This window comes from Diceros bicornis, chromosome 3, assembly GCF_020826845.1.
Source record: "Diceros bicornis minor isolate mBicDic1 chromosome 3, mDicBic1.mat.cur, whole genome shotgun sequence".
Taxonomy (NCBI): domain Eukaryota; kingdom Metazoa; phylum Chordata; class Mammalia; order Perissodactyla; family Rhinocerotidae; genus Diceros; species Diceros bicornis.
The window spans coordinates 99,571,883-99,599,016 of record NC_080742.1 but is presented as its reverse complement, the minus strand read 5'-3'; the positions used below and the strand labels follow the sequence as shown (position 1 = coordinate 99,599,016).

The 27,134-nt window shown below is 40.6% G+C and overlaps 1 protein-coding gene across 3 annotated transcripts in view; it reads right to left on the bottom strand.

The window, feature by feature from the left end:
* The window catches only part of DPP6 (dipeptidyl peptidase like 6), a 517,278-nt gene that overhangs the window by 269,251 nt on the left and 220,893 nt on the right, over window positions 1-27,134 (bottom strand). For 2 of the 3 annotated variants that reach the window (XM_058533884.1, XM_058533891.1), the window contains exon 5: window positions 17,001-17,075. In XM_058533884.1, the coding sequence (XP_058389867.1) occupies window positions 17,001-17,075 (75 nt within the window). Of the gene's footprint in view, window positions 1-8,152; window positions 8,408-17,000; window positions 17,076-27,134 lie in introns of those variants that run through there. The other variant, XM_058533895.1, reaches the window with a different exon arrangement.

The window sequence follows — 27,134 nt, the reverse complement described above, 5'->3', positions numbered from 1 at the left end:
AAGGAAGTAATGGGTTAAATGAGGTCATAAGGGTGAGGCCCTGATTTGACAGGACTAGTGTTCTTCTAAGAAGAGACACCAGAGAGCTGCTCTTTCTCTGGACACACACGCCGAGGAAAGGCAGGTGAGAGCACAGCAAGATGGCGGCCGTCCACATGCCAGGAAGAGAGCTCTCACCAGGAATGGAATCTGCTGGCACCTCGGCCTGGACTTCCAGCCTCTAGAACCGTGAGAAAATTAATTCCTCTTCTTTAAACCCCTCAGTCTGCAGTATTTTGTTATAGCAGCCCAAGCCGACTACCACAGATGCTGGTACCACGAAGGGGAGCGCTGCTGTAACAAATACCTGAAAATGAGGAAGCGGCTCTGGAACTGGGGAACGGACGGAGGCTGGAGGAGTTCTGAGAGGCGTGCTAGAAAAAGTCCGGATTGTGGGCAAGGGACTATTGGTAGAAATATGGACCTTAAAGACCATTCCAATGAGATCTCAGATGGAAATGAGGACCGTGCCATTGGAAACTGGAGGAGAGGCCATCCTTGCGATTTTACAAAGTGGCAAAAAATTTGCTTGAATTGTGTTCTAGTCGTTTGTGGAAGACAGAACTTGTGAGCCATGAAATTGGATATTCGGCTGAGGAGATTTAAGCAGAATGTTGACGGTGTGGCCTGGGTCGTCCTGACTGCTTCTCATAGTGAGAGGAGAGAGATGAATTGAAGAAGGAATTGTTAAGCAAAAAGGAACCAGAACTTACAGATTTGAAAGATTCTCAGCCTCTCCATATTGCGAAGAATGAGACAGCTTGTTCTGAAGAGAACACTAAAGGTGTCCTGAAGAACCATGTGATAAGGAGATTAGCACAGGTGCGAACCACGAATTTAATCAGCCACTTCAGCAGAAGCCAGGAATAGAGATGGGGTTATACCAACAGAAACACGGCCACCTGGGACTAAAGATGACAGAAAAAACCAGGGTGGAATGAAAGAAGGTGTACCAGACTTCTCAGCTTCTACACGACCCTAGAGCTATTAGGCTGCAAACCTTCTCCAACCTTTAAAAAAAAGGCAAGAATGACCCTGAAGGCAATTCAGAGACGATCAGAGCTGCCACTCCCACCACAAGGTGGGGCCACCTCTCCAGCTTTGCAGACCAGTTTCCCCAGAATAGTGTCTCCGAGGCAGGGCCACCCTTGCTGAGAGCCGCGAGGGTGACATTGCTGCCCCAGTGGGCCCAGAAGGAGGCGCACTGAGCCAAAGAGGATTATCCCTGAGCCTTCAGATCTAATGGAACTTGCCTTGCTGGTCTTGGGCCCCATTACCCCTTCCTTCTTTCTGACTTCTTGTATGTGGACTGGGAATGCCCATCCTACACCTGTCCCACCACTGTGTTTTGGAAGCACTTAACTCGTCTGGTCTCACAGGGTCACAGCAGGAGAGGAACAGATGAACGTACCTGAGTCTCACCCACATCCAATTTAGATGATGTTCACATGAGACTTTGGACTTGACTTTACAGTAGATGCTGGAGGGAGGTAAGACTTCTGGGGCTGTTTGGATGGGATGAATGTATTTTGCATATGAGAAGGACATGCGTTTTGGGGGACCAAAGGTGGAATGCCATCCACTGAATGTTGTGCCCCACCTAAAATTATATGTTGAAGCCCTAATCGAATGTGCTGTATTTGAAGGCGGGGCCTTTAAGGAAGTAATTAAGGTTAAATGAGGTCATAAGAGTAGTCCTTAACATGATAGGAGTACTGTGCTTATATGGAGACACCAGAGAGCTCTCTCACTAGCTCCGTGCCCAGGCACTGAGGAAAGGCCATGTGAGGACACAGAGAGAAGGCAGCATCTACAAACCAGGAAGAGAGGTCTCACCAGACAACAAATTGGCTGGAATCTTGATCTTGGGCTTCCCAGCCTCCAGAACTGTGAGAAAATAAATTTTTGTGGTTAAGCCACCCAGTCTGTGGTACTTTGTTATGCAGCCCAAGCTGACTAATACAGGTGGGCACCAAAGAATTCAGTGGCAGCAAGATCGTTGGTCAAATGGGTGAGCTTCGCTGCAGTGGTGGGGGCCGAGTTCAGAGTGGGCTCTGGGGCAGCTGATGACAGTGTTAGGAGCAAGGGCCTCACAGAGAGGAAGACCTTGAGTCAATCATAGCCCTCCAACCACAGCACTGGAGAAACTGTGCCATCTCTGTTTCCTAACCTGTACAATGGGATAACAATAGTACCTTCCCCCAGGTTGTCGGGGTGACTGAGCACTCAGCATGGTGTGAGGCACACAGAAGAGAGTGAGTGGGCAGGGTGATCCAGATGCTTTCTATTTTAGAAGTTTGGCTAAGAAGGGAACAAGAGGCGAGGTTACGTATAGACTGAGAGAGAATTTTTGTTGATCTTTGTTTAGTTTTGAGATGGGAAAGACCTGAGTAAACTTAAATGCCTAATGTATGGTGGCAGCTGAGATGGAGAAGATGAAGATACAGGAGCCAGGAAGCCTTGAGATCCAAAGCACAGCAGAGGGGCTAAGGAAATCCAGAGAAGGAGGAAAGGATGGGTGTGGGCAGCGCAGGTGAGCTGGGGGCTCTCCTCTTCCTCCCATCTGCTCGGCTCTGCCCTCTCAGCTCCCTCTTCACCAGTTCTGCTGCAGGGAGGGGAACAAGAGAGGGACACTTTATCCTCTTCTAGAAACCCAGTGCATCGGCTAGATTGAGCCCATCGCAATAATCTCGTAAATTTATTTCTGCCCCTGTCGGTCCTTCGTTCACAGAAATGTGTGTCCAGCTGTGAACGAGTAATTACACGCTGGGCATAAGCACTGCTCACTGAGACACTGAGCACTCTCTGCAAACACCCTTTCTGCTGATTTCCTCTGGCTTCTAGGGTTTTCTGGGCATCACTACATCTTCACTCATCCTAAACCTTTGATTCTCAAAGCAAGCACTTTATCAGACCCTTTTAACCAGGAATACCGGCATAGGTGATGGCAGGTAACCCTCCGGAGGTGGCAGAACGAATCTCCACATTTGCATTCATTCACAGCAGGGGGACGTGGACGAGGCAGCTGTCCTTGAGGAAGGCAAGGTGGCGGTAGCCCCAGGGCCACCTCCCCGTATCCCAGGGAGCAGCCCTGAAGCGGACGACCTGATCCTGCCTATGGGCAGCAACGCACTGGGCACCTCAGGAAGACATTCTCCAAAGTCCTGGTTTCAGACAGAGCATGAAAAGGCAGTTAGAAGGGTGGTGGTGGCCTCCTAAGTCACCTCAGGACATTCTGGTGATACAGGAGATTCTAAAATGAGGTGACATGCACAGCCAGGTACACCAAGTCAGCCCCACTTCCCCTCCAGCGGCACTCATTCTGCTGGTGTCAGGCTAGAAGTCCTTCTGCGCCTCTGTAGGATGGACTGTCGTTACTCTCTGCTGCATGATAAATGTGGCTGCTGAGAGATATGCCTGCTTCAAAGGGCATGAGAGGCTCAGAAAGCTCTGCTGTCAACAAGAGTTGGAGCTGATAAGCTCTCACCCTCTACATCGGATCTGGTGGAAAGGTTTGGGAGCCCAGGAGAGCCCCTAACTACCCTGGTCCCTGCTCGCTTCTCCTCTGGTGAAACTTGGTTTTTTCTTCCCGTTTCTGAGGCCGCTGGGTGCACCCAGGGCATTCATGGGCTCAGGTGCTGATGCACCTGAGAAGGAGGCAGGCAGGACCGCAAGCCCGGCAGGGCTGGCGTGCATGATGTGTGACCTACCAGTTTGCTTTTTCCTTCTCGTCCCCTCTTCTCACGGCTCCCCAACACAAACCTTCTCCTCTAGGCAGTTCCATCTCCTCATTGCCCTGTTCCCCCTCCACCGTCCCCCAAACGCCATGATAAAACTGAATGAGCCACGCCTTCTTCAGCTCTTCTTCCATCACCTAGTTCTCATCCAGGACTCTTTCTCAGGCTCCCTTTCTGTAGAACACGCTGCCCTTGCCCCTCAAGGTGTCAGCTAACGCAGGCTTTGTGTTCTTCTTCATTGTTGTATCCATAGGGTCATGGTGGTAACTCACCCTCCTTACTGTGACTCCACCCACCTCATCTCCCCATGTTCTACCCAGAGGCACGCTCGTGGTTTGGAAGCAGTCCTCACGTTCTCATTTCCTAACTCTTTCTAGGTTTTCACTCCAAGGTCCTCTCTTCTCTCAGGGGTTCAGAGGGAATGCACATCTAAACATGTGTGAACTGGCACTAAGGACCAGCCTCCTGTCTTCTTGCCTGCTCCTCCGCTCCTCGTGTCAGGCTGGACCAACACTCATCATCCACTTTGGGCTCCCTGATGACCCTCAGCAGACGATGTGACTGATACTTAAGTCACACGTTTGCCAACAGCATCCTCTTACCTGGCTTGTAAGAACACCCTGTGATCTCTGAAGTTAGCAAAACTATTGGTTAATTCAGGGCAGGGACAATCAAGTAAAACTCATCATTGTGACATTATGTAGATTAAACTATTGGATGATTTCACTAATTCTTTCTTATTTCCTCATCCAAGAACTCGTAATCAGACCTAACTATCTACCAAATCTACTCTGAATTTCAGTCCCTTCATATTTCTTTATTCTGATATTAAGAAAATGTAAGGTTTCCTTCGTTTGATGTTTAATTATCTCTGGTAGCTGTCATGGCAGCCAAAAAAAAAATTCAGAACCTCTCAAAGCTCTGAATGCATAGGCTAGGTGGAGAGCTAGAACATGGAATGATGGCCGGTTCACGCTCCTTCCACGGAAAAGGAGGACTATTTTTCCAGTTTATAATTTCTTAATTATACAACAGATTGTAGTGCTGTTGGAAGAATAACACTGCACACTCCTCCTCTCCAGCTCCCAGCTTTAGTGGAAACTATTTACTCCCTCCTTCACATGCACACACGCACAAGCACACAGACACGTACACACACATGCACACACACACACACACACACACGGGAAATCCTGCAAACACAAACACTTTGGTGTCTGTAAGTTGGCACCACTGTCCACTAGAGGAAAGTCACTGAAAGGCCCAGGGCAGCAACCCAATTTAGGAGTCATTCAAGCAACTCATCACTTCTGCTCATTAATTTCTACAGATTCAAAATCTGTGGTTATTGACTTGGCCTGGAGTCCCATCACAGCAGAGGCATCGGTAAAACTTGCCAAGCCTTGATGTTCACGCGCTACCACAGGACAGGGCAACACTGAAGACTTCCTCTCTCATGTTCAGGCTTTTTGCTACAATCACACTCGGGAATAAAACGACCCAGTAAGATGGAAAAAGACTGTTAGAAAATTAAAACCTATTGTTTAATAAAACACAAAATTCCAAAGCACTTGCTATATCATGCACAGAGCATATCAGGGAGCTTTTTGAATTATACAGCTTACTTATTGTGGAAAACACACAGTACGGGTGGGAATACAATAAACTCTTGAAAATTACATTCCAGAAAGTCTATCTATCATAAAAATAATAATTTTAGTTGCCTAGATGAAAAGCAAAAGCATGTTCTAACCTGTTCCTAGAAGCAGATTGTCTGATTTGACCCTGAACTGAAACGAGCTACGTGTCATATTATTGGTAATACTCTGGATGGCATCTTCATTTAACATTTTGTGAAATCATTTTCTTTGACAACAGTTGGAGTCCAAAATCACAAAAGGAATTGGCCCTAACTTATAACAATGATTAATTCCTCTGAGTTTTTAGTAACATAAAAGTGTTCCCTTCACCAAGTAGAGATAATGATCCCTGGTAAAAGTCTCTAAGTCCTAATTATTATTCAGAAGGCCCCAGAAGCTCAGTCTGTATTAATCAGCTTTGAGTCTCTGCATATAATTGCTGTTAATGAGCTCACCCACAATAATGGACTGCTAAATTACAACTGAAGAACAAATCTTTCAGGAAGAATTTGAGTCATTTTTTTCCCTTACTACATTACAATGATGGCCATTCATAATAAAAGCAATTAAGTGTTCTCTATTTAATATCGCACTGTGTCACTCAGCAAACCCAGTTTTCTCCTCATTTACATTTCTTCATTTCTTTTATTACTAATTACACAACTTCACTGGTTAATTTAGATTACTGAGAGACCCTCCACAAGCTGGTGGTCTTTCAGAATCACCGGTATTATCTCGTCACTGCTGCCGGGGAGGCTGAGGCGGCAGCCACCCCCTTCAATGTTCTCTCTTCACAGACGCTCAGTGTCTGCTTGGATATCAATTCCTTACCGTCCCTTGCTTCTCAAACCTTCCGCTGTGTCCTCTAAAACACCTGCCTTTTGATTAGCAACCACTTCTGTCTTCAGCCTCTTCCTAGAATGCTGTCCCTTCCATCTCCTTCATGGACGCCGGGCTCTCGCCAGGTCACAATGTCCCCTCTTCAATGGAGGTTCTTTTACAGCCTTCCCCCCTGCCATGTACCAAAGGGCTGGAAGGTGGAGTGGAAGGGTCCTTCCCCTGCCTGTCAATAAATCCATCATCCTCTCTCTCAAGCACCATCCAGCATCCTCCAGGTCACACCCCCTCATCCTGCAGCACATCTCATCTGACACCTGTCAGCTGCTTGACCCTCTCACCTGTCTTCATTCTCCATTGACCTCATCACCACGAGAAAATGACGCACCATCTCACAGGTATTTTCTGACAACCACAGTCTATCCTTCTACCACCTTTGCTCAAATTTCCCCACTGCTTCAGATTTCTGACCCAACTAAAGACTCCACCACTTTCTACCTATGGCCCTCGCGGCTTCACTTCCCTCCATGACCAGGTGAGTTTCCATGGTCCCTCATGCCAACCACTCCTTTGAAAACACCCTTAACTCCTAATTTCACTCACCTGCCAAATTCCAGTCCTGGATGATAGCAAACATTGGCCTGCGTGCTGGGAGCAGGGCAGGGAAATACTCCCGGGGAGCAGCAGGCCCCTGACTGTCTGGTTTCACTGCATCCTCCACAGTAACACCCGACGAGCCTGCCCATCCCCCAGCAGTTAAAGGGGAGGCTTGCTCTCCAGTGACTGAGGCTACCAGTTCATACTTTTCTCCCCTCAGACCACATGCCCTTAGACTCCCCTCTCCTCTGTCATCACTCTCAACAAGAGCTTGGCTCACAATTTGTTGGGAAAAATAAAAGAATGCATCAAAAGAAGCTCAATAAAAGAATGCATCAGACGAAGCTCGATGATCCTTCCGCCACTATGCCTACAGACAAACAAGTCTCCTACGTCTTCAGTTATCTCTTCCTTCCTTCCTTCCACCATGAGGAAGTGTCCTTTCTCTGTAGTCGGAACATTCCAGAGATGGCACAGTGAGTTCAAAGGCCCTGAGGTCAGAGGGGGAGTGGCATGTTAGAGCCACAGACAGAAGGCCACTGTGGCTGGACAGCGCAGGCAGAGCCGTGTGTGGTGAGGGGCCAGGACACGCAGGCCATAGACCTCTGTATGGATGGCATTCCATGAGGCTGTTGTGAGAGCCGGGAAGAGGAGCTGACGTGATCTCACTGACACGTCTAAGAGATCCTGTGGCCGCGCTGGGGAGCCCAGGCTGGACGGGGGCACGAGGAGAAGCAGAGAGACCAATGAGGAGGCTCCCCGGGAAGCGTCCAGTGTGGAGGGGCGGGCAGGGGACGGGGCGGGGGGCAGGTCACGGCACTCAGCCTTCACCTGTCACGACCATGCAGGCCCAGTCCCGTGTGCGTGGCCTCATTAGGGCTCTTCTCCTACCTGTAGCAACGACAAAAAAGCCTCTTTCTGCTGCACTCCATGATTCAAACAAATATTTCAAGCACCCTACAGAAACTAAACTTGAAAGTATTAATCGTTAAACTTTTTGACCCATGGAGTGCTTCAGGTAAGTTAAATCCTCTATTTCTGCTACTGCAGAGCAACACACACACATACACATGTACACACACAGAGTTATCTTAATGAGAGCTGCTTTTTGTTGACAAAAGAACCATTGTTTGAACCACATGTGTCCTATGCCCAATTCTGTGCTTTCAAATTTAGCTCCAAAACCTGAATAGAAAGGCACATAAAAATAAACAACGACGAAACAAAATTTTGTGGATGAGTTTTGAACCAGTTTTGTGTTAAAACAACACAACAAAAAACAACAAACCAAAAACTCCAAGAACCTATAATTTCAAAAAGAAACAAAAAGCAACCGCCACCATCAAACTTGCAGAAAAGGCATAATTCACGCTCCTCTCATGGTGTTGCTCAGGTCCGTGAGCCCAGACAGTGAGTTCTCGCGGCGCGGGAATCCACGTCGGCACTGTCCAACGTGCCGTACACCGGCTCAGCCTTGACATGGTTTCCCGAGAACTGGGACCAACTGCTGGATTTTCTCAACCTGGTGGATCCACGTGCAAAGTGCTCCTCGATGTGCTATGTGAAAACGCACGTGTCAAACTCTAGTGACAATTTTCAATACTCTAATAGAGAAAAGTCACGGATAACCAGGCCCTAAATGGTTAAAGTGCAAACTACCAGGGTGCTAACAAAACAATGGGGGACATTTCTTTAAAAGTCTGCTGCTAAAGGAAAGAAGGTTGGAATTGAGGCACCAGATTTAATCACAGAATAAAGGGGTGGTGGTGGTCTGGGGTGCACTTCCAGGCAGAACCAGGGCAGCTTCCTCTCCTGGGGGGCTATTCCTGTCTGACCCCGAGGGGAGGTGGGAGAACTCACAGGAGGCGAGTCTCTTGCCATCCTAGCAACTGCAGGAACAGCAGCAGCCAGCTGCAGAGACGCCCCTGACCAAGCCTCTGCTCTTCAGTCTGACCCATGGTCACTGCGGATGGAGATGGAGAGCTCTCTGCAATGCTGATACATGGGAATGTGCAAGGGATCCTTCCAGCAAGAACCACTGGGATCAGCTGGTTCCCAGAGGCGGGCCCAGAAAAGGCTCTCAGACAATGCTGAAAGATCTAGTTCAATACCCAAGAATTAAGAAGCACATCTCTCCTAGTTGCTACTGGGCAAAGATTTCATCAGTTCTTCTAAGGAGGAAGGGATGGTAGTAAACATCAGAACCACATATAACAATAGCTATATGAGTTACAGTACAGGAACTCACACTCAGAAGCCCATGAATTGATTTGTAAGAGTTATAATTCAGTCCATAAGTAGGGATTCAATAATTTATAGCCTATCTCTTACATTCATCAAGTCTCAAGTTATTTTTAAAAATTAACTCTTGTAGATACAGACAAATGGCTAAGTCTACCAGACAGTGCATTGAAGATTCTGGAATTCACCTGAGGTTCACCTTACCAAACGTGCTTCATCAGGTCTATTCACATTTGAGTGTCTTGCAAGCTTTACATGAATTACAAAGTTCACAGTCCCTTAGATGGCAAAATGGCCTACATCAAACTCACACAAGAGCAGGAAAGAGTAGAAATTTATCAACCGTGAAAACTGGGTCAAATTCCTGCCATGAAAAGCTCAGCTTCAAATTACCTTTCTCAGGTGTGAGCTGGATACCTTTCTCCATCTGTAAGGGGGGAAGGAGAGGGAATAAGCACACAGGAACTGCACACTACTTACTCCCTTTTCTCCACTGAGGAAGAAGGTGCTGGAAAGCTAAGGGACCATTCAACTTCCTGTTCTGTCACCAGCATTTACCATCCACTTTTCAGAAAAACAAGGATGAGGGAAGGTCTGTGACTTAGTTAAAAGTTTTAAGTGCTGGAGACTCAAGAAAAATGCCACTGTCTGCCTCCATGTGAAGGGAAAACGCCTGAGGCTGCTTAAGCCCCACAAATCAGTTTCCAGAGCTTCTGTGCCATGGCCTGCAGGCTGGGGTTACAGAAGACGGCTGAGAGACATAAAACCTGATACCAATGATGCCTGGGTGTGAATGTGAACGTTCTTCATAGGAACCACCATCTGTATTTAGAATTATCAATTATTTGATTAACTTCCCCAACTAGTAAGTGGCTTCAGCCTTAATTACTAATATATAATCCTCAGAAATCAAAAAGAACATAATATTTCTTTGTACACTTTCCTTTTTTAGCACAAAATGTAAAAAAGCTGTTTAAGAAATGTACCAGTAAACACAGTGAAATATATCCACATTTAATGGCTTAATGATATCTCATTGTATTCTAATTTTATTGCTTAAATTTGAGATTCTGGAAGCAGTTAGTACAAAAAAAAGGGTAAGTTTTCACTTGGGTTCCTAAGAGAATCATAGTAATACTGCACTTCCACGGATTTACGCAGCGCCTTTATTCCACCGAGCGTGAAAATATAAGAATAAAAATAAAACAATAACAAGAAATTACATAGATTGAGAATCCACTATATATCAAGATCTGGGTTAGTCATCTTCTAACATGATTCATTTAATTTGCACAGTAACAGACAGGTAAGTTATCATCCACATTGGTTTTCATAATATCCCCGAGCCACTAATGAACAACACATTATATCCATTTCTCCTTTAGAAGAGCTACAGTGGTTTGGCGCCCCCCCCCACCCCGGGGCATCAGCAAGTCACTTGCAGAGGAGTGACGAGCACTTGGTTTTCCTGCTCCCAGTCCAGCACTCTCTCTTGAGACTGGCTATAATCACACCTCCTGGCTTCTCCAAATTCTTGGAAATTTGGGGGGATCGTGTAGGGAAGAAATGAGCTCTAAGCAGACATATTACATCCTTTTAGCAGACCATAGGATTGTTAAGTACCTTATAAATATGAGGGACCGTACTTTCTTATACTGGGCTCTATAGGCAGCTTCTGAAATGGCTCCCAACAACCCCCCCTGCTGGTATTCACAACCTTGCAGAATCCCCTCCCCTTACCAGTGGGCTGGACCTAGTGACTTGTTCCTAAGAAACAGAATATAGTAAGAGTGAGGGGATGTCACGGCTGACATTAAGTCATAAACGCTGTGACTGCCATCTTGTTGATCCTCTCTTGGCTCTGCTTGCTTACTGCTCTGATGAATCACACTGCCATGTTTGGAGCTGTTCTGTGGAGGACCCCATGGTGGAAGGAACTGAGGATAGTCTCTGGCCAATAGCCAGCGAGAAACCCAACAGCCACAAGGAACTGAACCCTGTCAACAGCCACATGGGCAAGCTTGGAAGCAGATCCTTCCCCAGTTAGGTCTTCAGATGAGACTGCAGCTCAGATGACACCTGGATTGCTGCCTGTGAGAGACCCTGAGTCAGAGGTTCCAGCTAACCTGAGCCCAAACTTCTGATTCACAGAGACTGTGAGATAATCAACATTAGTTGCCCTTAGCCACTAAGTTTTAGAGTAATTTGTTATGCAGCAACAGCTAACTAAAAAAAGATTAGGTGATATACATAAACCCATTTTGCTAATTCCGTGACTATGTGATTGACTTGAGTTTTATTTAGACCAGATTTTGGACAAGATTTTATTTGGATTGGAACAATGTTCCACTGGCTTTAAGAACAATTACCCCAATTAACTCTTTTAAACATCACAATGAAATTCTTCACAGATATTAAGTGGCTCTTTCAGAAAATATTCTCTAAAGAAGACTATTTTCCAGATATCATTTCTCTTTCCTCTTTGAAAGTCATAAAATATGTTAATGTTTTGAAATGATCTAAGATATCATATTTTAAACTCTTTTTCCTCCTCCCAAAGAGTTTGGAAACTTTTCACATTTGTCAAATATTTCTCAGGGTGAAGATATATGGCTGCTCTAATTAGATAAGTTTGTTTTAAGGCAATTTTCCCCTATTAGTTTAGTTAATATAGCTTTCAAATTAAAAATAAAAAATTACTATTCCCCCAATGTCTAGCTTAGTTTCAAAAGAACCCTTCAGAAGCTGTACGTAACATTGAGAAATGTTATGAAGTTCTATATATAAAACAAACAAAATAACACTCATTTAGGAAAGACTGGCTCTTTGGAGGAGTGGTCTTTTGAGAAGAAATGAGATGGTGTAAATAAACACATTTTGCAAACTGTAAGACTGGTACCGCATAAATAAAAACATGATATTGTTTATTATTTTCCACATTCCAGACACAAAATTTATGGACTTGTAGGTATCTGAGGCCTGACAAAATGTGCTTGGGATTACTCTCTCCAAATCTAATTGATAACTTTTTCACACTTTTAAAAAGAGTACTTTTGAGACCGTCAACAAAACATAGGGTTGACATAGTTAAAATTAGGTAATTTGCGGATGTTCAAGGACGTGAGCCAAGTTGTAGATTTAGTAACGTCAGAAGAGTTGTAGGAAAAGAAGTATGCTAATTGGCATGGTCCTACATTCATGGAATAAACATGGAATGTTACTAAGGTGTTTCACACATTAGGTCTCTTCATTACATGATTTTATCTTTTTGTGTATTTGATGGAATTTCAAGGACTTAGAGTGTGTAAAGCCACTGTGAATCTTGTCCCAGTGCTAGAGTTGAGAGAGAAGAAAATGCCATAAACATATTTGTTCAGCACCAAATATACAAAGATGGTCCCATGCTGGGTCCCGAGGGCTGGGGGTAGGTAGGAGATAAAATGACCTTGCTTCTCTTTGAGTAGCTGACAATATAAAAATGGGCAAATAAAACCAGTTTATGTCAAACAATTGGGAAATGATGCAGCATTGCAATTAGTCTGAATAAATGAGAGGAAGAGATATACAGTAAATACTATAAAATTAAACTTAAAAATCTCCCCTTTAACTCTTACCGTCCTCAAGATACTGCCTTACTATTTGTATCCAAACTCCTGGACTGTCTGTTCTTGTCTGCTCATTCTCTCACCACCCATTCTGCAGGGACAGCCCTTATCCACCACTTGGACTGGAGACATTGCCGAGATGGTCAATTACATGCAGGTTGCAACCAACGTCAGGCTGGTGCAATTGGATAGGGCCTTCTACCTGGCCCTGGACACAGCCACGGAGCCCCTCTGTGCTCAAACATATGCAACCTAGACGTGTGGGGTTGCTGACGCTCATTGGGCCACAGTTCACTGATGGAGGACAGAAGCTGAGGGATAAATGCTTCTTCTTTTAGTCCCCCAGGCAGAGATCTCTGAGATGTACAAGGCTCAAGAGATGGTCCAAAAGGCACCCAGAACAAGTTGGTCATGATGACAACCAGTCCAACAACACTTCCTGGTATCAGCATTCCCCCTGGGGCTTAGAGGAAAGGTCCAGGATAGAAATATAAACTGGACTTCACATCACGGGGATGGTATTTCAAGCTACAAGGAAGAATAAGATCCCCTGGAGAGAAAGTGAGACTGAGATGAGGTTAAGGGACTGAAGCTGGGGCACCCCAACCTTTAGAGGGCCACCGTGAGGAGTGCTCCCTTCTCTTAGGAACATTTTCTTGCCTTTTTATACATAATAAGCTGTTTTCTTGGTTTTTCTCCTGTTTGGCATCCCTTTTCTTGCTCCTTAGAAGATTTATCCTTTATAACCTTTATAATTCGTGGAATTTCCTCAAGACTCAGTCTTATGCCTTCTTTACTTTTCTTACAATTGTTCCCACAGGTGACTTCATCCACACCCATGGTTTTATTTTCCTCCTTTAAGGCTTTCTCCATTGCAGACATTGCTTATGAGATTCACACGCATCTTCCCGGTCACTTACTTGGAATCTCTTGCTAAATGTCCCAGAGTCACCTGAAACTCAACAATTCCAAGACCAACCCATGAACAGCTCAAGATCCCTCTGCCCTCCTCTTAGCTTCAAACCTGATGGCTGTCCCTCTCTTCTTTCTAGCCACGCTGGGTTTCTCTATACTTTCTATTCGCATGCGTACTGCTGCCGTAAGGACTTTTTAAGATTCCAGCTGAAGTTTCATTTCCTCACGGAAGCCTTCCTGGATCTACCTAACTAGGCCAAATCCCTTAGTTTTACGCTCTTGGCAGTCTGATTCTCAGTGGCACTGTTCAAATGCTCATTTGATTATACTGTAAGCTCCATGAGGTAAGGTAGCATATCTCTTTTGCACAAAATAGTGCCTTAGATTTTTTTAATAAAAGAATAAATGGAGATATCACTATGGACTAGAATAAGCTTGAAATATTCCTGAGGAATGAGCCTGTATCCAAGCCTTGGAGAGGAATATTGGAGAGAAACAGAGACTAAGACTGTTGGAGCATTTACTGTTTTTGTGTGTCAAGTCCTTCACATGTGCTGCCACAGGCCGTCCTCACAGCAGCACCGTTAGAGATGCACTGAGCCTTTATCACAGACGAGAAGCCAGGTTCAGGGGAGTCAACTGATGCTCAACTCAGTGATGCTGGTATGCACTTGAACCTAGGATTATCGACTTCCAAGTCCACCGTCTTTGTCAGCGAAGAGAAACAGCAAGGTTGGAAGGATGGTAATTTTCCTGACGCAATGTGAATGTTTGGACTTCTTATGTGGAACAACAACCCAATACACTGAAATTTTATTGCAAATGAAACATTTATTCTAATAAATGAGAGATGCCCAGTAATTGGACAGTTGGTTTATATGAAAATATTTTTTATGACAGTCTTTTTAAGAAAAAGTTGAGTTAGTTCATAAACAAGATACCCTAGCTGCCTTTGAAATATACAAATAAGAATGTGATAAGCATGGAGCCAAGAAAAATTCTAGTTTCCTTACAGTTGGATGGGAATCATATATTCCAATACGCATTTGGGAAATACTGTATAACCCTCATGAGAATGTGAAAAAGCTCCAAAAAAATCCTGCAGTCAAGAAAATTTTTAAACTTTTTTTTTCTAGAGAATACCCAGGGATAATTTTACTGACGCTAAGACAGCTTAGGAAGTTCTGCTTATTCCACGTCTCCCAGAATTACAGACCTAGCCTCTTCCCTTGAAGACGGGTATTCTAAAATTATCCACATCTTAGTTTATCCACTTAGGAAGTTCTTCCTCACATCCAGCTCCAAGTTCTCCTGCAGAATCCAAGCTCTTTCCCCTGTAATTCTTCCTCCAGAAGAACAGAACAGTCGCTTGGATAGTCATAACCACAGTAACTGCTCAGTACTTGAAACTATTAAGGGTTACTTTGATTCAAGTTAAAAGTATCCATTTCTATAGATTTTTTTACATAGCACGTATTTCAACACTTTAATCATTTTTAGAGTTCTTTGAATCCATTCCAAATTTCCTACATTTTCTCTCAGTTGAGAAAACAAACTGAACACAGTCCTACTCCAAAGGCCAAGGGTTATTTAAAGGTTCCTATTTATAGCCAGTGTTCTATATGGTGAAGACTCATATTTAGCAAAACATTCTTTACCAAAACAGTCATAGGTTGTAACAGGATCCCAGGGCACACTTCCAAAAGGAGCATTGAGAAAGAGAAGGAGACTACTGGGGAATTCTACCATGCACAGAACCCAAGAGTCATCAATTCGATCACCCTGTTCCAAATCAGCAGATGTGAGAATCTCTTCTACAACATTCTGGAGAACAAATAGAAAACTTTGTTTTGAAGGCTTCTAGGAGCAGGAAGCTCATTATCAAACAAGGTAATTCATTGCATTGTTGGGGTGCTCCATTATTAAAAGATTCTCTAGTAAGATGACCTGAAATATGTCTTTCTCTGCTTTTCTCACTCAAGCTGTGTCTCCTGTAGCATCCCAGAACAAATCCATTACCCCTTCCTATGGAAGTCCTTCAAATACCTGCTGAGTTTTTTCTCTTATTCAGGTGTGGAGATTACACTTTTGGTAGTTTCCAAGGGTGATGAAAGGAGCTGAAATACTCTATGATCCATGAACATCATGCCCATGTGCTTGAAGCTTACAGAGGCGAGTGTAGGGCTGGGTGTAGTATATGCAGACTCCCACAGCTAAAAGTCACCTTTTAGTATATCAAATTCACTAACTTCTCCCAATAAAATAGATAAAGATCACCATTTGTTCCAAAGAATTTGGATGAAGAAAATGAAAACTTTTATATAATGGATATGAAAAAAACAAAATAGAAAACTGAAGATAGAGTTTTTAAAAAGGTCTACATTTAGAGGAATAGAATTGAAATCTCCAATAAATAATCCAGCTGTCAAATTACTTTTAAAAGAAATTTTAAAAATTCTAGAATTGGACTTGCATCTCCATGCAAACCAATCCCCCAGCTTCTCTGATGGGATGTAACTCAACAAGCTGGGCCATTTCGTGCTGGGGGAAGATGCTCTCAAACTCACCAAGGAGCTCTTCAGACCTGAATTACAACACAGGTACCATTATATCTCACAGAAGCTTCACAGAACTCCAATTAAAATAGTCTCAGAAGAACTAGAAAGGCAGTGAAATTCTATATTTTATTTGCCAGAGAACCAAGTTCCACAAATGCACATTTCTAAAATTGCTAATCTCGTATAAACTGAACATCTGCTTCACTTATAACAAATAAATTTAACCTTCTAGCTCATTTAAAATTAAAGAGCCAAAATGAATTTTAAAATATGAGCATGTTAAAAGAAAAAAAAAAAAAGAAAAAAAGATTCAGTTTTAGGCTGCCAGTAAAGCCCAGGGTGAGATTTTATAGAAAATTCTGGTGAAAATTTATGGGAGACTCATATATGAAGCGCTAAAAACAGGGATTTATAGAATGAAAGTGATAGTTCAACTCTTCTCTAGAATACGATGATGGCTAGGAGATAAACATTTTATTTAGTATAGAGAGAACTTGGCAGTTGCTTTTTGTTCTTAGGATAAAATTTATGGCGTGATTGAGAAAATGGCAAGAAAAATAATTGCACAAAAGGATAAGATAAATCACTATAAAAAGAATTTCTCACTATCTCCCCAAGAAAATCCTATGAAATAGCCCCTAAAAGGAGTGATTTTTTTTTTCTGCCAAAGGGATTTTTATACCTTTCTTCTCTCCTAGGTGGCAGTGTGGCATAAAAAGAGACTATTCCAGGACCCACCAACTATTTCAGGATTGAAAGATTCAAGGAAAAATACTTAATAAGATATCAGAATAGAGAATTCTTTCATAGACAGAAAAAATTGGTACTCACTGGTTCCACGTTATAGGAAAAAAGAGCATACTCTTTATCTGGAGATATTTCATATCTGACGGCTCTTAATGATTCCTAAAAGAAAAAAAACAAAGAATTTTAAAATATTACATATAACATAATTCAGAATCTTGTAGTGCAACTGTGCCTGCTGATGCTGTTTCAAAATTTGCTAATAAAATTAGTATGCAGCAAACTTGCTGAAGTCTATTGAAAATGGCTATATCCTCTCTTCGTTAATTGAATAATATTCAGTTAATTGATGCTTTTTCATATTTTATTTGTATTTTTTAAATGTCAACAAAACCATACTTATTGTATCTACTGAAACAAATCAATAGAAATAAAAAAAAAAACAAATAACCTTTCCCAAGACTCCCAACCTCTATCTTCTTCTTTTTTTTTTTGGTGAAGAAGATTGGCCCTGAGCTAACATCTGTTGCCAATCTTCCTCTTTTTTCCTTTTTTCCTTGCTTGAGGAAGATTGTTGCAGAGCTAACATCTGTGCCAATCTTCTTCTATTTTGTATATGGGATGCCACCACAGCATGACTTGATAAGTGATGTGTAGGTCGATACCCGGGATCCGAACCTATGAACTGCAGGCCGCAAAAGCGGAGTGCGTGAACTTAACCACTATGCCACTGGGCCGGCCCCGATCTCTCTCTATCTTTAAACACAGTCTCCTTTGCTTATTTTATACTTAGAATTTTATATTAAGGAGATTTGTTCCTAAAATGGAATCACATTCTACACATTATTTTGCAACTTGCTTTTTCAACCATCATGGACACTGACCCACAAGTCAGTGGGTAGAGGACTAACTGTCACTTTTTCCTTCAAATTTCTTCACAGTACACAGGTAATTTTACATAAATGAAATCATCAAAAATGCTGTTTCCCTTCACCTTGCCCCACTTTCTCTGTTGCACTCACTCTACTGCACAGACCCCCATACCCACTCAAAAGGGCCCTCTATTGTCAACTGGGTGTGTTTCACTCTACAAATGATCATACAACCACATGCAAGCACACAGATGTATAACCCAGCTAAAAATGACGTCACCTTACACATCTCTCACCTTAGTTTTCTCGTGCAACAGTAACTTAAGGGAATGACTAAAGCAATTGGTTTAGCTTGAATTAGTTATCTTTAAAGCTCGCATAATTTTCTATGGTGCAGACATACTTTAATTTACTCAGTCTTTACTAAAGGGTAATTACAGTTGATTCTTATTATTCATAGTAGCTATGTTCTAGAAAGTCTCCACAAACACTGAATTAGTGAATACTGAACCATGCTGTTTCTATGGGAAATTCAGGGCTCGGTTCCTGTGAGCCTCTGGTTTTTTTCAACCACTCAATACATAACCTTGTCTTACATGTGTTTCTGTTTAAAGACATCTTCTTGAATAAGTGTTGTTGATTAATTAACACTGAACTCACGGGTAACAGCACTATAACTCGTGCCTGAATGAAGCTCATCTAACACGTTTTCTCTGTAAGGCACAGCACAGCTTTTTGTGCTGAGGCACACCAGACAGCACCTTGGCATTATTCTTGGGGGGTCTTTTAAACAGCATAATCACCAACAAAAAGCACAAAAATGTGAAAAACGTGGCACAACGTGGACCACAAAAAGAACACCTGTTTACAGTATGAGCTGATGCCAGAAGGCAGTGGATAACTCAAATTTTTTGACACTATGCACATGTCTGAGGATGACTGAAAAGGTATTAATTTGGGAGTCACAAATAACCTTTAGCACACAGGCAAATCTGCAAATATGGAAGCTGTGAATGATGAGGACACACTGTGATGTGTTTCCAGTCTGCTGTTACTATGCACAATATTATAACAAACATCCTCGTCCATGTATCTTTATTGGTGTGTGTGTGGTTATTTTAATTTTTTTATCGACTAGGTATCTAAGGGTGGGATTGATGATTTACAAGTTTTTAAAAAATTTAAGTAGACATTGCCAAATTGCTTTTCAAAACTGTTTTTGGAATTAACACTCCCACTACCAATGTATGAATGCATCCTTTCTTCCCTTCTCTGGCAGCAGTAGTATTAACTGTATTTTCTTCCATTTTGACCCTCTGAAGGGTGTAAAGCGGTACCTCGTTGATAGTTTAGTTTACGTTTCCCTGCTAATGGGTACATTTGATCCTCATTGGATGTGTTTTAGGCAATGTGGATTTTATCTTTAGAAAACTGTCTATTCATAGCTCCTTCAAAGTGTTTTCCATGCTCCGACTTTTCTCCTATTCTTTCTTAAGCTCATTCCTATCATGTTTTCACTCCCACTGGACCAAAACTCCTCTTCTCGAGGTTACCAGAGACTCACTCTGCTACATGCCATGATAATTTCTCAGCTCTCATCTTACTTGGCACAATTGTCACTTTCTCCTCCCCCAAACCCTGTCTTCACCTGGCTTCCAGGACACACACTCACCTGGCTTCCTCCTCCTTCCCTCGCTGCTTCTTTTCATGACCTTTTGCTGCTTCCCTTCGTTTCTCTGATTCCATCTCCTCTCCCCCCATCTCCTGTTCCCTTCTTCCTCATCCCAGCTATAGCAACTCCATTCACTCACCTGCTTGAGCCAAACTCTTAGCTGTCTTTTCTCTTTCTCTCTGTCTTACACTCTTTACATCCAGTTGATCAGAAAATGCTGTTGGTCTGTCGTCAAAGTATATTCAGAACCAAGCTCTTTCTTCCCTACTGCCACCATGCTAGTCTAAGGCATGGGCCCTTTTTCTTGACTATTGCAATCACTTCCAGCTGCGTCCGCAGGTTCTGTCCTCGCCCCACTGCAGTCTATTCTAGCCACGTGGTCAGGGCAGTCTTTTAAATATATAAATCATGAATTGCTCCTTGCTTGAAGCCCTCCTACAGCTTCCATCACATCCACAGTAAAAGCCAAAGTTTTGACTGAGCACTAGCCCTACCTGGCCCCGTTAGCTCTTGGTCCCATCTCCTACGACGCCGCAGTCTCCTTCACTCCAGCCAAACCAGTGTCTACACCTTCCCAGAGCAAGCCGGGCACACGCGTCTCACGGTCTTTGTGACTGCTCTTCTCTCTGCCTGAAACGCTCTGGACTTTCATCCTTTTCAGCTTGTCTCAAAAGTCACCTATTAAGTGAGGCCTTCCATGTCCTTCAATGGCCATGATATCCAGAAGTTTTAACCAGCTGGCCTCTAATTTCTCATAACCCACTTCTCTTATTTCCCTAGGCCTAATCATTATCTAAAATAATACATATTTTACTTATATAAATTTACTTATTTATCTTATTTATTGCCTGGTCCCCTCACTAGAATGTAAGCTCTTTGAAAGGAGGGTTTTTTTTTTTTTAATCTTTAATTTTTCTCAGCCATGTTTTTAGCATACAGGTCTTGCCTATATTTTGTTTAATTTATCACTAAGTACTTAGTATTATTAATGTTTTGTATATATAAAATATACATGTATATTATAATTTCAATTCCAATAGTTTATTGCTAACATACAGAAATATAATTGATTTTGGTAGCTTAACCTTATGTTCTGCAACCTTGCTAAATTTCATTAACTGTTCTAATGGGTATTTTTGTTTTGTAGATTCCTTAGAATTTTCTACATAATCATATTTTCTGTGGATCAAGACAGTTTTTTTTCTCTTCCTTTCCTAACTGGATGCTTTTTGCTTCTTTTTATAGCCTCATTACACTCTAGAGAACTGCCAGTATAAGGCTGAGTAGAGGTCACAAGAGTGGACACCTCGCCTTTTTCCTGATCTCAGGGAGAAGGCGTACACTCTTCACTATCTAGTGTCTTAGTGGTAGAAGTTTTTGTAGATACCTTTTACCAGGTTAAAGATGTTCCTGTCTATTTAAAGTTTGCTCAGAGTTTTTATAATTAATGCTGAATTTCGTAATGAATGTTGAATTTTTCAAACGCTTTTTCTGCCTTTATTGAGAGGATTATGGTGTTTTGCTTTTTTTAGTCTGTCAGTATGGTAAATTACCTTGTTTGATTTTCAAATGTTAAACCAAACTTGCATTCCTGGGATAAACTTTATGTGGCCGTGATGTATTACATTTTTGCTAGACTCAACTTGCTAATATTTCATTGAAGACTTTTGCTCCTGTGTCATAAGCGAAACTGCTCTGTGGCTTTCTTTTCTGGTAATATCTTTGTTTGGTTTTTATTTCAAGATACTGCTGGCCTAATAAATGACTTGGGAAGTATTTCCTCCTCTTCTATTTGTTTTATGAGTTTGTGTAGAATTGGTATTATTTTTTCCTTAAATGTTTGGTAGAATTCACCAGTGAAGCCATTTGCACCTTGAGTTTTCTATATGTTGAGATTTTTAACTATTAATTTGACTTTGATGTCAATACAGGACTATTCAAGTTACCTATTTCATTTTCAGTGAACTGTGAAAATTTGTGTCTTTCAAAGATCTATTCATTTCATTTATGCTGTCCAATCTATTGACATCAGGCTCTTCTAAATATTTTCTATTATCCTTTTAATATCTGTAGTGCCGGCCCCTCCTCTGTTCATGATATTGGTTCATGATTTTGTTCTTTATCTTTGTTCTTGATCAATTTTATTGACTTTTTCCAAAAACCAGCTTTGGTTTTATTCTTTCTATTACTTTTTTCTTTTCTATGTGGTTGATTTCTTCTCTTTATTACTTTCCTGGTTAGTAATTAGGTTTAATTTCTCTTCTTTTCTTTTTTTCCTAGTTTCTTAAGGTGAAAGCTTAGATCTAATAAGAGCACTTAAAGCCCTAAATTTCCATTTAGGTACTGCCTAGCTGTGTACCATAAATCTTGATGTTATGTATTTTTATTTCCCTTCATTTCAAAATATTATCTAATTTCCATTTGATTTCTTCTTTGGCTGGTTTGTCATTTAGAAGTATGTTGTTTAATTTCCAATCCTCAGGATATAGTCCAGATATTTCTCTGCTATGGATTTCTAGTTTAATTTTGTATGTGTTGGAGAACACACTTTGTATAATTTCCAAACTTTGAAATATATTGAGACTTGCTTAACGGCCCAGACTATGATCTGTCTTGGTGAACAGTCCATATGCACTCAGAAAGAACCCGTAGGTGCTGTTGATGAGTGGTGTAAGCTACAAACATCAATTAGGTCTGTTGGTTAATAGTGTTTTCAAGACTTCTACATTCTTACCAATCTTTTTTCTACATGTTCTATCAATTACTCAGAGAGGACTGTTGGAATCTCCAACTGTAATTGTGGATTTGTCCATCTCTGCTTTGGGTTCAACCAATTATTGCTTCACATGTTGTAGCTCTACTGCCAGTAGCATACACCTTCAGGATTCTTATGTCTTCTTAGTGCACTGACTGCTTTATCATCATGAAATGCTCCTTTTTATTTCCAGTAATATTCCTTGTTCTGTAGTTAACTTTGTCTGATATTAAAACAGCCATTCAAGCTTTACTTTCGTTGTGTTTGGATCGTATATCTTTTTACATCCATTTATTTTTGACCTATGCCTTTATATTTAAAGTCGAAATCACAAGTGGCTTATAAGTGGGTCTTGCTTTTTAAAACTGATCTTAAAATCCTCTAGGAGTAATAAGAGGAGTTTGTGGACCTAAGGAATACGTGGCCATGAGGAAAATCTGTCTTTTATCCTGCAGTTATTTTTCACCCCATATTGTATCACATTTCTAACTCTGTGTGTCATGTTCAAGAAAGTTATAACATGTTCCAAAGATTTTATATGTACATGTTTGTGTTTTTTGTGTCAATGTTTAGGAGAAAAGTTTCAGAAGTTTTACATAAGGTTACATTAAGGGGAGCTGGACATATTTCACCACACTCATCAGACCCTTTTATAAAAAGACGGGTGTATTTTTTCAGGACTAGTTAATTCGTTTTCCATAAGTTTCCACCAGAAGCCTAGCCACACGTTGACCATATTTATCATTCCTGGTACTTATCATTCTATTATGTGGATCCAACTTTTTATCTGATATAGTGTCAGGTGAAGAGTCTGCTGTCATTGTTATGTTTGTTCTTCTATATATAATATGCCTCTTTCCTTTGGCTGCCATTAAGGTGTTCTAGTTCTCACTGGTTTTCAAAACTTGATTATCATGTGCTTTGCTGTGGTTTTCTTGTTTATTATGCATAGGGTTTATTGAGTTTTTGTATCAAATTTAAAAAAATTCAGTCATTATTTTTCAAAAATTTGTTTTGTCTTCTTTTCTCTCTTCTCTTTCCAGGGCTTAAAAATAGGTATATTAGTTCATTTTATATTGTCCAATAAGTCATTGAGGCTCCATTCAAGTTTTTAAAGTCTTTTTTCCTCTCTGTTCTTCACTTTGGATAGATTCTATTGCTATTAGTTAAAGTTTAGGTTTTTTTTTTTCCTTCTGTGGTGTCTAATCTGCTGTTAATCTAGAGATTTTTAAATTTTTAAATTTTCTTTTTCATCTCTAGAAATTTTATTTGGACATTTTACAGTCTTCAGTTTCTCTTATCATTATGCTCATGGTTTCCTTTATATCCTTGAGCATTTAGAACATATTTATCTTAGCAGTTTTAATGTTTTTTCTGCTAACTCTATTATCACTGTTATTTGTGGGTCTGTTTCTATTAACTGATTTTTCTCTTCATTATGCATCATATTTTCCTTCTTCCTTGTATAAATAGTAATTTTCAAAAAAACTGACACCAGATATTTAGAATTTTCTCTTGCTGCGTCTTGGATTTTTTGTGTTCCTTCAAAAAATGTTGGATTTCTTATGACAGACAGTTAATTATTTATGGATTAATTTGATTCTTTCAAGGTTTGTTTTTAAGAGTTTTAAAGGCTGTTCTTCAACAGCCATAATTTTAGGGCTAATTAAGCCTCACTCCTAAGAGGTTGCTCTTCTGAAATCTCTATTTAATATCTCATGACAAGGAGAAACTTAAGTGATTTCTGGCAATGTACGAGCTCTGGGAATTTTCCTCTTATAAGGTCCCGTAATTGTTCTTTACTTGGAAATTTATTTTGTCCTGCCTTGTAGCGTTTCACTCTTTAGAAATAAAGATCAGTAATTAACCAAAGTCTCAAAAGGAACCCTACGCAAATTTCTCAAGTATTATCTAGTTAGCTTCCTCCTCTTGGGTACCGTGTCTCGTAAATTGTCACCGTCTTTTCATCCCCCCAAACTCTGATCTGTCTCCTTAACTCAGCAAGACTGAAGGACTTGCGATTTCCACCTTGTGCTGAAGTCTAGCAATAACATTCATGCAGAAAGCTCAAGCGATGGTTGGGCTCATTTAATTTGTTTTCCTTTTCTCAGGGATCATAGGTGTGAACTGCCTGCTTGCCAATGTATGAAAAATTTCTTTTTCCCTATATTTTGTCCTGATTAACAGTTGTTTATGTTAGGAGGATAATTCTGATCATATTATACTCTCACGGCCAGGACCAAATGTCCAGATAAGAATTTTAGTTTGTTTTGTCACACCTGTATTCCCAGTGCCTAACAGTGACTGGCACATAAGAAATGCTCCATAAATGTTTGCTGAATAAATGAATAAATATATCCTCAGTTGTTTACAAGAGTGGCAATAATGTTAGCATTATGAAGATAATACCAACAGAAACCAGCAAAAAGAATGTAACTTTCTACTCTTAGAAATCACTGTAGGTCACATTCCTTGATGGAGGGTCAGCTGCTAACGATACCAACTGGGACAGTAGGAATTTCATTAGGCTCTTTGAGAAGCTTGTCACTGCCATGCTTAGGTATGGTTCCATACATATTCTGACCATCCCAGTCCCCACGCCCCCTGTGGTTGTGGAAAATATAGGCTGTACACTCACCTTTTCACCAGGTGCAAACAATGTATACAAAAACCACCTAGCACTTTCCTAAACATTTGCTCCAAGACTATTTGAATCAAAGATAAATTTCCCAAGCAAAGCAGACCTTGTTTTTGGGTTTGCCTGAGGGCTATTCCTGCAATACTTCTGTCCATTTTCTATTAGATTATTTGTCTTCTTCTGATCAATTTGGAAGAACTCTTTGTAGACTGTAGATATTAGCCTTTCATCTGTTACCTAGATGCAAATATTGCCCACTATTTATCTATGGGTTTTGCTTGTTTTAATTTTAAAATTGAAAATTTTAATATGGTAAGTTAAATAGGGCTATCTTTTCATATAGCTTCTGGATTTCATATTTTTAAAAATTTCTCTCCTTTGTGCCAAACCAAATGATGGATTCTTTTAATATTTAATCCTTTAATCCAACTGGAATTTAATTTTATATATTTGTGAAATGAGACATTATTTCCTTGTAGATAAAGAGTTAGTTATGCCAGCACTGTTTTCTAATTATGTCATCATTTCCCCCGTGTTTTTCATATATCAAATACTCATTTATATTGGAACACACTTCTGAATTCTTTATTCCTTCACTGCTTTCTATGCTATTCCTATGCAAAACTTGATGATTTTAAGCTTGCACATGGATTCAAAGAGCCTGTGATTCATATTCTGCTTACACTGTTTACTGTGTGAAATTTAGAAAATTTCTTATCTTCTCTGCCTCTGTAAAATGGAGATAATATCTGTACCTACCCCATGGTTGATGTGAAAGTTCAATGAAGTAATTACAATGCCTGGTGCATAGCAAGTACTCAAAAGTGTAAGCTATTATTGTTACTGAGTTGAGTACAATGTCTTTATTATTTGTTGATATCAGGTAAAGGAGTTCACATTACTATACATTTTCAAACTTTTTGTGGCTACATTTAGGTGTTTATTCTTAATATGACAATTAAGATATTTTTTAAAATGTTCAATACTAGCTGTTTTTCAAAGTTCTAATTAAGACCATATTAAAATTTGATATCAATTTTAAGAGAATTAACATTTTTAATATTGTCTTCTTATCTGAGATGTAATATATCTTTAAGTTTTTTCAAATCTTCAATGAGATTATAGTTTTCTTTACTCTAAGCCTTATGCTGTTCTTAGATTTATTCTAGGTCTCTTTATAGTTTTTGTTCTTATGGTGAATGGAATATTTTCTCCATTTCCACTTCTAGGTACTTATGTTAATGAAGAGAAAAGTTATTGATTTATTTATATATTTCTCATATTCAGCCATATTAAGACATTTTCTTATTAATTACAATATATTTTTTAACTAGTGTCTTTTAGGTTTTCTAAGGATGGAATTCTATTAACAGAAAAAGAGATACTATTGTTTCTTTTATTTTCTAGTTCCTATTCCAATCATTTAGTTTGCTTGTATACTGCATTTTCCGCTATCTCCAAGAACATATTAAATATTAATGGTGCTGGTGAGTATTCCTGCCTGATACCTGAGTATAATTATAATGGCTTTATTGTTTGCCATTTAGAATGGTTTTCACTGCTAGTTGGTTCTTGGTAAATAGGGCTTTATATCATATTTAAACAGTTTTTCATTCTTATCTTACTTAGAATTTTTTTTTTTAAGTAAAGTCTGTCTTTATTCACTTTTTTTTTTTTTTGTGAGGAAGATCAGCCCTGAGCTAACATCCATGCCAATCCTCCTCTTTTTGCTGAGGAAGACTGGCCCTGGGCTAACATCCGTGCCCATCTTCCTCCACTTTATATGGGACGCCACCACAGCATGGCTTGACAAGCGGTGCGTTGGTGCGCGCCCAGGATCTGAACCCGGGCTGCCAGCAGCGGAGCACGCACACTTAACCGCTACGCCACAGGACTAGCCCCTCACTTAGAATTTTTATTAGGAGTTGCTGATAAACTTTATCAGATGCCCTTTCAGCATCTTGTGATAAAATCATGAAGATTTTTCTGTTATTTTGTAGTTGTAATGAATTTTATTGATTGACTTCCTGGTATTTAATGCTGTTGTCATGATTACATCTCACTTGTTCAGATCATATTATGATTTTCATACATGACTGAACTCTACTTGTCAATATTTTATTTATAAGCTTTGCATTTATACTCACTAATGAGATTGATTTATATTTTGCATTATTCGGGGCAATTTAGTTATAATCAATAACACAATTTTTTAATAACATTATTGTGACTTTGAAAAATATTGGTCTACATGTATGATGATCCCATATATATAAAATTTTAG